The 12,886-nt window shown below is 34.0% G+C and overlaps 1 protein-coding gene across 1 annotated transcript in view; it reads right to left on the bottom strand.

Annotated features, from left to right (window-relative positions):
* Window positions 1–5,506: 5,506 nt before the first annotated feature.
* Window positions 5,507–12,886, bottom strand: part of angpt4 (angiopoietin 4) — a 53,070-nt gene continuing 45,690 nt past the window's right edge. Inside the window, exons 7-9 of the mRNA XM_073851344.1 lie at window positions 12,331–12,497; window positions 12,105–12,235; window positions 5,507–8,289 (exon numbers count right to left, since the gene is read on the bottom strand). Coding sequence (XP_073707445.1) covers window positions 8,129–8,289; window positions 12,105–12,235; window positions 12,331–12,497 — 459 coding nt within the window. The 3' untranslated portion in view covers window positions 5,507–8,128. The remainder of the gene's footprint in view (window positions 8,290–12,104; window positions 12,236–12,330; window positions 12,498–12,886) is intronic.

Below are 12,886 nucleotides of genomic sequence, written 5' to 3' on the forward strand. Positions count from 1 at the left end.
TTGTAGCAATAGCCAAAAATACATTGCATGGGTCAAAATTATTGATTTTTCTTTTATGCCAAAAATCATTAGGAAATTAAGTAAAGATCATGTTCCATGAAGATTTTTTGTAAAAATCCTACTGTAAATGTATCAAAATGTAATTTTTGATTTGTAATATGCATTGTTAAGAACCTAATTTGGACAACTTTAAAGGTGATTTTCTCAGTCTTTTTGATTTTTTTGCATCCTCAGATTTCTGATTTCAAATAGTTGTATCTCGGCCAAATATTGTCCTATCCTAACAAACCATACATCAGTAGAAAGCTTATTTACTGAGCTTTCATATTATATATACATCTCAGTTTTGTAAAATTTAACCTTATGACTGGTTTTGTGGTCCAGGGTCACATATTAACTTTTCTGTTATGGCCGATGACCGATATTTACCGATATCGATATTTGTTTTTAAAAAATGTTTCTGAGATGATAAAAGTTTGTACATACTTAATTTCTTCCTTTATTTTCAGAATGTATTTTATTTCCAAATAACAAGGTTACAGGGCTACCATAAAACATAAGTAACCAACTTTTACCACTTATCAAGCATGCCAGTATTCATGGCAACATGTTTTCAGCTCTGTGCACTCCAGTTAAACTCAAATTTGAGAAAAAGGCTAACGCCTGTTTCACACATACTCCCGTCTGCAGTGCGTATGCAGTCCGTGTGCGTTACGTGTGCGATGCAGAAGCAGCACGGACTCGTTTTGCTTTCACACAGGACGCGTTTGCGGTCCGTTCCTGATCCGCGGCTGTTTACCACAAACACACCATTTATCCGTTATTTTGATTTCAAATCCAAACATGCTTTTTCAGCAATGTGATACTCTTTTATCACAGTACACTAATACAATAATACTAGACATATTCACGTTTAAACTCAACGTTTTATAAACAGCGTATTATTCAATGCACTTGACTTCTAGATTTGTATATTAAGTTGCTCAAGCAAGTTGCAACACATTTAAACACAGCATAGGTAGGCTATAGCTTCCTTTTCTTATTGAAATTGGGCTATCACAAATATTTTAAATTAAAACTTACCACAGACAAAAACAGTCAGCTCTCTGTGCCTTTCTTTTGCATTAAATCTTTATTAAAAACAATCTTTTAAAGAACTTTTCTACCTGGACAAGTGCATCTATTATGTTGCCTTGTTTATTTAAACCTGCACTATTAAACCTAGCCAAAAAGCCACATGTTGACTGTGAAACACAGTAGACTGCATTTATATGCATTTATGGTACATTTCCGTGTCAATCCATGTTAATTTTTACAGCGAACAATGCGCTGTCACTTTAATTCAGCACATTCAACACAATGCAGTACAGCAAAAAATAGCAAAAAAAAGTCAATTTTAAGACCCATCTATAAAAATGTTCAAACAAAAAACGAGAACTGTGACATAACCGTAATTCAAAAGACATGGTACGTAGTGTTGCTTTCGTCAACGAAAAGACTAGACTAAAACTAAAATTAAAATTGGCCGCCAAAAACAACACTAATGGTACGATATCAGACCGATGCCGACACAATATCGGAACGCTGCCGATAGGTTAAAAAATGAGGAACATCGGCCGATATCGATATTTATGCCGATATATTGTGCATCCCTATTAAAAACTCCTCAGTTTAGTTTAGTTGTATTAAATTTAAGGGCATAAAAAGTTTTAAATATGTTAAATACTATAAGAAAAGTCTTAATTATAATTTTAGGAGGTCTTACAGTTGGGGACAGAAAGACGAGAATCGCGATAGGGCTGGATTAAACTTCAAAAGGCAATGATGTCACTGAATAAATATGCGTGCTACATGTTTCAAAGTCAAAACACGGCACGGATGTCTTCATATGAATGTATCTGAAGGGAACCGACTGTCATGCCTGATAAGACAACGTTAATGCTGCTTTGTGTACAGCCATCACTACACTGTAAAAAGTTTTCACCAGATTCAACTTAAAAACTTAAGTTCAGCAGCTGCCTTAAGTTGAGTTAAATCAGCTTAAAACACAAGTCATTTTAACTTATTACAATCGAAATTAGTTGATTTAACTTGTGAGTTTAAATGACTTAAGTTGATTTAACTTAACATTTTAAGGCAGCTGCTAAACTTAAGTTTTTAAGTTGAAACTGGTGAAAACTTTTTACAGTGTAGGGAAACCATAATATTTCAGCACTCCTAAACCTTGTGACAGAGAATGAATTTGCATTCCCAATGAATTTTTCTGCTGTTTGTGGTCAGATTATTGCAAATATCGACCCATGTTTTTATGCCGCAAACACACAGAGTTGTAAATGTGAAAGAAGGTAATGTGTCTTCTAAAAATGTAAACAAATTAAAACAGTAATATTTATGTTTTAAATAGATATAATAAATTATATACTTGATTTATCCCTTTTAATGGTCTATAGGCTGAAATGCCATTGTATAAGATTTTTTCTTAAAAGGTTTTTTGTGAAAACCTGTAACTGAACTGTAAATCATGGCATTTTATGGCTTAATATGTCACCGTACATTATCCAACCCCACTCATACTGTTTATTTTACTTGTGCAGCTCTTAAAAAGGGTCATGAAGTGCCTTAAATTGATATTTAAAAATTCTGCAGATACCCTGTAAATAGTGAAATAAAAGTCCTTCCTTAATATTTGTTGATATTTGTGTACTGAAAATATTTTTGATTGACATTTAGACTCCTATCAGATTTTCTATATTAAAAAAGAAAAAAGGTCTTTTTTATTTGGGCTAGTTAAATTATTTTTGGGCTACCAAAATCTGCCGAAGGGCTACCAGAGATTTAGAAATTTTGCAAACCCTGTGTGTAAATTCATTATTAAATGAATAAACCTGATTTCTGTAATTTCATCAAACAGTGCATGGGATGTAATAAAGTGAAACTAAATAACTAACACCACAAAACATTACAGAATTCATAAAATCAACCGCTAATACTCATTATTGTTTGCACTGTTGGTTTCCCTCCAAAACGATGTCACTTCCTGTAGGACGATGTCTTTAGGAAACAGCTTTTGCTATTTAAAGGGATACTTCAAAGACCATCAGAATGCTGAGAACAGGAAAGATATATATTAAATAATTAGCAATTGAAACAATATTTACAGTCAAACATGTTTTCCTTGAACCTGTTTGAGTAAACAAAAACAAATGAAAAAACAAACTCTATTATACTGAAAATATTGGAATACTTCCTAATAAATGTTCAGCTTTTTCTGCTCAGACCAAGATTTAAAGTAGTTTTTTAAAGTTAATTATATGATTTCCATCTTTAATATTTGCATGTTTGTGCATCTCTTATACCGTTTATTACGACATATGATTGGCAAATTAAAACATACCTTACAGCACCAATGACCGAAGTAATCTTTGGTCTTTTAACCACCTGGCCTTCCTAATAAACCACTGTCACTATCTGCCCTCTACTGGTGAAATCTGACCATCTAAACATCTTTATGGAACATCTCGTTTCCTATTTCTTGGTCTCTTGTTAAATATATGTATTGTGAAGATAAATATTAAACAAATAAAAATGAACTGTGCCTTTCTGCAATAAGTTTAGACATCATAACCTAGATTTCCCTCTAGCTTCTCCAGAGGAACAAGAGCCGGAGGGGCAGAGCAAAAAAAGAGACAGAATCGAGGTCGGAGGAGGAAGGGAGGACGAGAAGGAGAGAGAAAATGAACGAGAGAGAGAGAGAGTGAATGATATAAAAGAGCAAAGAGGGTTTTGAATACAGCCAGTTTCAATTCACATACAGTTCTGCTCTGACCTGAATGTGCAACCTACACAACGTTTTAACCAGACCTTAAAAAAACAACAACAGTTGAAACTGATATAAGTTAGATGTGAATACATATTTTGTAAACATTTATAATAATTCAGTATAAAGGGCATGTAGTAACGTTAGTGGCAGACGCTGTGTTAAATTGATAACATACTGTATACATTACTTGATGTGACAGGGCTGGTCAGCAGATGGAGCTAGAGAATAACTGCTCATGAAAACAACAGCCAGCTTTGCTACCTCAAGTGTTTGAATGCTATTAGCAAGATTAACAGTCTAACATTTCCAGTCTTTGTTGCGGTATTACAGTGCAGTGTTTTTGACTGATTAGAACTAGAACAGTTTTGATTAGCCTTTTGTTTTTAACGTTACATTCAAATGAGATTCAGTAACTTTTAGCTAATTTTGGGTCACATATATTAAAATGTGTTACGTGGCATAATAGTATTTTACAGATGTGAGATATATATATCACCAACACCATATATAAATCGCTAAAATTTCTCGTTAAAGAATTGGTTCACTTCCAGAACAAAAATGTACAGATAATTTACTCACCCCCTTGTCATCTAAGATGTTCACGTCTTTCTTCAGTCGTAAATAAATAATGTTTCTGTGGACTTCTATGGTGCCCGCGAGTTTGAACTTCCAAAATGCAGTTTAAATGCAGCTTCAAATGGCTCTAAACGATCCCAGCTGAGGAAGAAGCGTCTTATCTAGCGAAACGATCGGTTATTTAAAAAATAAAATATAAAATATACTTTTTAACCTCAAACGACTCGTCTTCTATGTGCCTGAACCGAACATTCCGATTCAAGACGGTTAGGGTATGTCGAAAAACTCCCATCTCATTTTCTCCCTCAACGTCAAAATCGCCCCTACATCGCTGTTTTACCTTTTTTGTTAGAGGTGTTTGATTTTCTTTGCATGTTCACTTTGCAAACACTGGCTCGGTACTTCTGCAGCGATGTAGGATGATTTTGAAATGATTTTTGAAGTTGAGGGAGAAAATGAGATGGGAGTTTTTCGACATACCCTAACTGACTTGAACAGAGGCAGAGCAATACGAGTCGTTTAAGGTTAAAAAGTATATACATTTTAATAAAAAAATTAAATAAAACAACCATTTCGCTAGTTAAGACCCTTCTTTCTCGACTGGGATCGTTTACAACTGCATTTGGGATTGTTTGAAGCCGCATTTAAACTGCATTTTAGAAGTTCAAACTGGGGGCACTATAGAGGTCCACTATATGGAGAAAATTCCTGAAATGTTTTCCTCAAAAAACATATTTTTTACGAGTGAAAACAGCAGTTTGCTGCATGATATTGCAAATAAGGAATAAAGAGAATCTGTGCATTTGAATGAGTTTAAAATACAAACGCCTTTCAATAATACAAGGTTAAATAAGCTGATAATTCAAATAAAAAAGAATGTGTTCATCAGTAGTTGATGCAATATTGAAACACTTAAACCTGAAATGATGTTTGTAAACTGGACTTTCTATGTGTATATAAGCGGTAGACTGTTTTAGAAAGGAAAATTTTAAAGATAAAAAAAGAGGAATTAGAGAGAATCAAAAAATGATGAGTAATTCATTGTTATTGTGTGAATAATATCTAATCCTTTAATCAATAAAAAAAGCAACGTAGTCTTATTACAAGTATTTTAAAATTTAACTTTAATTACAAGTATTTAATTTTTGAATCTGATTACGTAATCCAGATTACATGCAATCAGTTACGACCAATGAATGCACCAAATATCTAAATAAGAAACACTTTATTGCTCATGTAGACCTCTTAAAAAAATGTAATATCTGACATGACAAATTGACATTTTTACAAACTGTATAAAGACTGATCAAGCGGAATGTCTTCCATATGCTCCTGCTGTTCTTGGCAGAAAACTGGAGTTCAGTTAAATAAAAACACTGTATGAACTAGGAAGCTCGAACCACAAAAAGACAGGAAAGCCTTTGGCGTCTTCAACTTTTAGTTCAGGATAGTAAAATAAACCTCAACCTGTTGAAAAGCTGTTATCCAGTTTGACTCCAGAACTGATCTGCTGGGTTTATTATCAAACAGTCATAATATGTGATGAAGGGTTCATGGTCAGAAAGTAATAATGCATGTTGAAAGGTTCACGGACTAAGTATTAATGCATATAGCACAGCAGCAACTAATAGCATTGTTCATAAAGTACAATTGTACAATCAGCTGCAATCCGCGTATCTGCTGTCTAACCACATGACCGTCATACTGTGCTCCTTAAAGTGCATCCTCCTTAAAAATGACAATTGGAACAACAGGTCACAAAGAACACATTAAAAACATTAGTAAACAAAATATAGTATCTTTCTCTTACATACAACACATACAAAGGCCAGAAACACACTTTATGCAAGTCAGCAAATGCAACACTTTGCTTTCGAGTTGCTTTAAGAAAGCTATAAACTTCAGTAGCTATAAACTTGCCAAGTACAACTAAGATTTTCTTTCAAATGTTGTCTCTGCCAAGACCATAAACAAGATAGTTAAGGCTAAAATTAAGAATGTAACACTATTTAGTCTCATTAAATAAATTCTGACACATTTGAGCTAAAAGCGTTTGCATTCACAGACTTGTGCAGAGTGCGTTTCGGGCCGAAAAAGGGATAAAAGAAAGAGATGCAAAATATAAAAAATATCCAGTTATTAAAAATATACACAAAATTATGCAATGTCTCAGTCTTAGCAGCCGACTTGCTAGTAAGCTATCATTAAAATATTTGGGGTCAGTACATTTTTCTTAAAGAACAACGCAAGGATGCATTAGATTGATTAAAAGTGACAGTACACTGTAAAAGGTTTTCACCAGATTCAACTTAAAAACTTAAGTTTAGCAGCTGCCTTAAAATTTTAAGTTAAATCAACTTAAAACTACAAGTCATTTGAACTCATTACAATAAAATGAGTTGATTTAACTTGTGAGTTGATATGACTTAAGTTGATTCAACTTAAAATTTTTTGGCAGCTGCTAAAGTTGAAACTTGTGAAAACTTTTTTCAGTGTAAAGACATTTATAATGCTATAAAATATTTATATTTAAAAAATGCTGTTCTTTTAAGCTATATATGTATCAAAGTATCCTGAAAAAACTAAATGTATAACAGTTTCCACAAAAATATCAAGCAGCACAACTGTTTTCAACATTGATTATAATCAAAAGTGTTTCTTGAGCAGCAAATCAGCATATTAGAATGATTTCTGAAGGATCAGGTGACACTAAAGATCGAAGTAATGATGCTGAAAATTTAGCCTTTAAATTATATTTTCATATATATTCAAATGAGACCCTGGACCACAAAAAACTGAATAAATAAGCTGTCCATTGATGTATGGTTTGTTAATATAGGCTGCGATGCAACTATTTGAAAATCTGAAATCTGAGGGTGCAAAAAATCCACATTTTGAGAAAATCACTTTTAAAGTCCAAATGAAGTTCTCAGCAATGCATACTACTAATTAGAAATTAATTTTGCATATATTTGCAGTAGAACCTGATGGAACATGATGTTTACTTAATATCCTAATGATTTTTGGCAAAACTGAATAATCAATCATTTTGACCCATACTATGTATTTTTTGCTATTGCTACAAATATACCTGTGCTACTTAAGACTGGTTTTGTGGTTCAGGGTCACAATAATAATAATATTTCACAATATTATTGTTTTTACAGTATTTTTGATATAAATGCAGCCTTGGTTTGAAAAAATATTTTAAAAACTTGCCAACCTCAAATTTTTGAATGGTAGTATAACTAGTCAGCCACTTCACTAAGTAGTTAACAGCTATTATATTTTACAAAACAGTATAAAAGCTATTTCTGGAACAACCAGGACAGTTCCACAATCTGGTGAAGCCTTCGGATTCATTAAGTTCAAAAGGTTTTTCTTTGGAATTATTTCATGCTACATCGATGATCCACATTTTACCATCACTGAGAAAGTTTCAGGTTATAAGCCACACATGAACCCAGACAAGAGTAGCTGTGAAGGTGAAGCATGTTTGCATGTTTAAAAATGAAAATTGTGGCTTAGTAATGAAATTTTCAGTCTAATCAGTCTGATCGCTTTTGTCCACTCCAGCTCTCGGATTTGCAGTAAAACGCCACCGTTCATCCATTAAATGTCCTCTTTATTTGTCTCCGCCTCGTTGCTTCTGTGTCCCAAAGCAAGCTCTTTAAGTCCTGTCATTGTCAATGTGACAAGCTTGCTAATTTAAGCAGTGCTGATTTATTCATGTCAGAAATCAGCTGGGCGTATCATCATGGAAGTGGACTGGAGCGAATAGCTGGGTCCTCGGAAGTGATGCCACTTAATGCCATTGAGCTTGCGGATGTTGTGACCCACGGTGTAGTAGATTCCATTGAGGTTGGACAGACCGCAAGCATCAAACCACCAGCCTGAAAGAATGACAAATGAAAATAGACTGAGATAAATACTTTAAACAGTTTGATAAACAATATTTAGCCTTCACAGGTGTTCACTAACGGCCTTAATCAAGATTATTACTGTTAACTAAAAGCAAAACTATTAAAGCATTATTGTAAAATAAAATAAAATAAAACTGAAGTGAAAGTAAAATAAAAGTCATTTAAACATATTAATAAAACAAAATTATAATAATAACTTTAGCACATACAATTCCTAAGAAATTAAACCGAAAATAAAATAAAAAACATAAAACAAATTAAAAACACTAATAAAAACTATAGTAGTATATTAATAACACTAAAATAACATTGATTTTGCATTCATGTTTTTCTCATTAGAACTAAAACAAAAAATAAAAGTAAATTAAACCTAAATAGTAAAATAAATAAGTATTCATAAAAATAACGAAAGCACATAAAGTTACTAAGAAATTAAACCCAAAATAAAACAAAAGAAATTCAAATATAAATCCAATTCAAAATCCTAATAAAAACTATAGTAATATATTAATAACACTAAAATAACATTGATTTTGCATTCTTGCTTTTCTCATTAGAACTGAAACTAAATTAAAAGTAAATTAAACCTAAATAGTAAAATTAAAAACATAAACAAAAGCTCAAAATTACTAATAATTAAACATGAAAACATAAAGCTAATTCAAAAATAAATAATACTAATAAAAAAAAACTTCATTATGTAAACCACTTTGTATTAAGTTTTTATAAAGTGTATAATTGTTTAAATATTTAAAAGCATAGCCAAATTTTGGTTATATTTTGCTTTACAAAACATATGAATATAGTACATAATTTTTTTACTTTTTTGGAGTACCTCTATGCAGCTTTTTGGAGTTTGACAGACTCTAGTTACAACACACTTTCATAGAATGAAAAAAATGGAAGCTGATACAAAATATTTTATTTTGCATTCCAAGAAATGAAGAAAGTCAAACTGGCTTTGGAACGACGTGAGCAAATGATGGCAGGCTTAAGAATTACATCTCCCCAAAACAATCAAAGCCCTTGATCCATCTCTCTCCTCTATATTGTGTCTTTTTATTTTTCTCTCCGCAGTCCGTCAGTGTTTCAAAGGGTAAGTTATTCCCACCGTGCGGTCGATGTCTCAGCAAGAGCTGTCAAAGCAAACTGCGATTCTTCAATAAAAACCAGACTTTCACTCTACAGAGAGGACACCGTCTATCTAACCCTGATTAAATCAGTATCACCTCCCTCAACGCATGTTTAGTTTGGACGAGCCGCACAGATGGATCCATCTTTCCATCTTTTGATTACCATTTGAAATGCAAACACAAAGGGCACCCGAAGGTCTCCAGCCGGTTCGACGGTAATTAACTCCAACAACTTTCAAAATCAATCGCAATGCATGCTATTAAAAGCTGTTTATCTTGGACCCCAGAGGTGTGGGATCTGCAGTCGAGTGCAGCCATAGAGTAAATTGTTTGCATAGCGGGCGTCTGAACTCTGGACGTGTTTTACATAATTCTCAGATGGGGTTGCGTTTTCTTCGATTAGAAGAGGATCAGAGGGATTTTGCATGACTGTTTCGGCTTCACGTCCAGGCCACAAATAAAGAAATGTGACTGAGAGGATATGAATGTAGATGGCTTGTGTTCAATAAGTGCTGGTGAGCGCCTATCTACAATCAGATTAGTTTTTACTAGGGCTGCAACAACTAATCGATAAAATCGATCATTATCGATAATGAAATTCGTCGACAACGATTCTCATTATCGATGAATCGGGTCCGCCCACAGTGCACATACAACTTCAGAGAATCACATCAAATTACAGCACTGAATGACGCATTTCTATAGACAAATGCATCTAAAAATAGTGGAGGAAACAGAATGAGATGCTGCAGGAGAGTAACGTGATCCCAAAACATGAGAATTCCTTATTTTAAATTTGAAGCTAATAGCGTAATGGCTTGCCCTGAGAGGCGCTTTGACAGATTCGTTTGCATCCTCAGCATGAAAACTTTCAGTTTACGGTCATATCCTCATCTGTAAATGTCACAAATTCACACGAGCATTTCCATTTATGCATAAAAGTCCATTCTGACAGTCTGTGTTAAGTTTAAATCTTTTCATGAATGTGCGTGTCAGACTGGAACGCAGACAGGGAGACAATTAATACGCAGCGCAAAAACATTCATTGTGCTGAAACATCTGTCGTTGAATGTTAAATTTAGATTTAAAATGCGACATGTAGTGCACATATTTATGGAGGGTAGGAACTGTAAAGTAGGGCTGTGACGGTGGCAGATTTTTACCACCACGGTGGTAATGGACCAACTACCGTTGGTGGCGCGGTGTTTATATATAAATAAATGAGGCTCAAACATTATTAACAAACATGCGTGTTTATTTGAGCAATTCCGTCAGTGAACAAGCAGCCTACAAACGCTAAAATAAATCAAAGAAATAATACATTTAAATAAGACAGTAGCCTAAATAAGTGTTAAATAGGCTATTAAACAAACCTCAACAGCTCATCAGAATTACTCGCCCGAGTCCGACTGGAACTGTCTTTTTTCTCTTTCTCTTCCCTATTGCGCAGCTGCTGTTTTTAATTGCAAAGTAGTTACATTTATTTTCGTTTATTTAGTTTATAAAGTTAATTTAGAAATGTATTTGGAACACGTTTTGTTGGTGAAATTCAAGTTTTTGTTTTTTAAAGTAACGACCAAGCGGCCAGCGGCAAACAGATCAATTTAGCCTTCTCAAGTCATCACGATTTCAATTAAAATGCATAGATATAAAAAACTTAAAACATATCACAATATTACTTTAATCGTTTAACCTAGATAAATGTGTGCTATTAGGCGCATATCCAATTGTTTGTATGGAGAGTGAAAGCTTTGCAGGACATGGAGGCGCCAGCGCTGTGTGAAACTTCATTTTTGCTCATAAATGTAAGAGTAAAAACATCACAATAATCTACAAGTAATCCAGACAACTCCACTCCATCAGTTAACATCTTGTCACATAACAAATTCATAATTTAAGACATTTAAACAACTATCGTTTAACCGTTTTTAATCATCCAAACAAGTCCTTTATCCATAATATTGCTTTCTCCAGTGAAAAAGTAATTCCATCTGAATCATTTTGATGTGAGAGGACAAGAAGGGATAGACTTTTTCACTAGAGGAAGCATTATTATGGATTGTGGACTGGTATTTTGTTTCTTGTGATAAGAAAAGCCTTATATTAAATAGGGGTTGACTGATTATCGGCACAGATATTAAGCAATTTTAAGGTTATCAGTATCTGTCATTTTCACAACCGTTTGGTGATAAAAAATAATTTAAAAGCATTTAAAGAAAGCTTTTGTTAGAGCCATTGTTATTCTTTATTTTGAGATTCATCTTCTTTTTTATATCAGACATTTATATATATATATATATATATATATATCAGTTCAAAATATCGGTTATCGGTTTACTTAAAAAATATCGGTCGACCCCTAGTATTAAGCATGCAGATTTTTCAGATTTTACAAGACATTTATTGATAGACTGCAGTGGTGTGGATTACTGTGTTTTTATCAGCTGTTTAGACTCTCATTCTGACGGCACCCATTCACTGCAGAGGATCCATTGGTGAGCAAGTTATGTAATGCTCCATTTCTCCTCATCTGTTCTGATGAAGAAACAAATTCATCTACATCTTGGATTCAATTTTCAGTCAATTCAGTTCATTTTTGAATGAACTATTGCAATAGTGCATTCAATACTAATGTTTATAAGAGTAACTCACCTCCGGTCATCATCAGGGCACACTTGCAAACGCACTTGTCATTGTCAGCATCGCGAGTGCTGAAGCCTGTGCCGTTTGATGCTAAGCTACTTTGCTGTCCTGCTGTTCCGCTATAGCTCCCTAGCAAGAGTCTGGAGAAAGAGAAAACAAGAGGACGTTGCAAGATTATGATAGACATATTGCTGAACATTGTTGGTCTTGGTTGTTACGTTACCACAGGTAATACCTGTACTGCTGTTTTTCACCGGCCAGCTGGAATTTGTCATACAGAGCATATGCGCCGTTCTCCTCCCAGTCCTTGAGTTCCACTCGGAGGGAGTACTGGGCTTGATTGGTGATCAGGTGAACTGCCTCATTACCCAACCAGTGCTCTCCACTAGGATCACCAAATCCCTGTGAGGAAAACATGTAATGAAACCATTGATGCATTCCATTCATCTTGTAAAGTTGGGATTTCAAACTTCCTATTTGAAAAAGCAATAAAACGGCACTTGAAGTTGAACTTTGGATCTTGGGTGGAAATTTCAAACATAAGATTGTATATAGCTAACACTTTTAAGAAGTTCACTTCCAGAATGAACATTTCCTGATAATGTAATCACCCCCATCTCATCCAAGAAAACAAGTTTTTTGAGGAAAACGTTACAGGACATTTCTCCATATACTGTAGTAGACTTTAATGGGGATCAGCAGGTTGAAGGTCCAAATTGCTATTTTAATACAGCTTCAAAGGCTCCATACGAACCCAGCCGAGGAATAAGTGTCTTATCTAGTGAAATGAT

The sequence above is a fragment of the Garra rufa genome, chromosome 12, assembly GCF_049309525.1.
Source record: "Garra rufa chromosome 12, GarRuf1.0, whole genome shotgun sequence".
Lineage (NCBI taxonomy): Eukaryota > Metazoa > Chordata > Actinopteri > Cypriniformes > Cyprinidae > Garra > Garra rufa.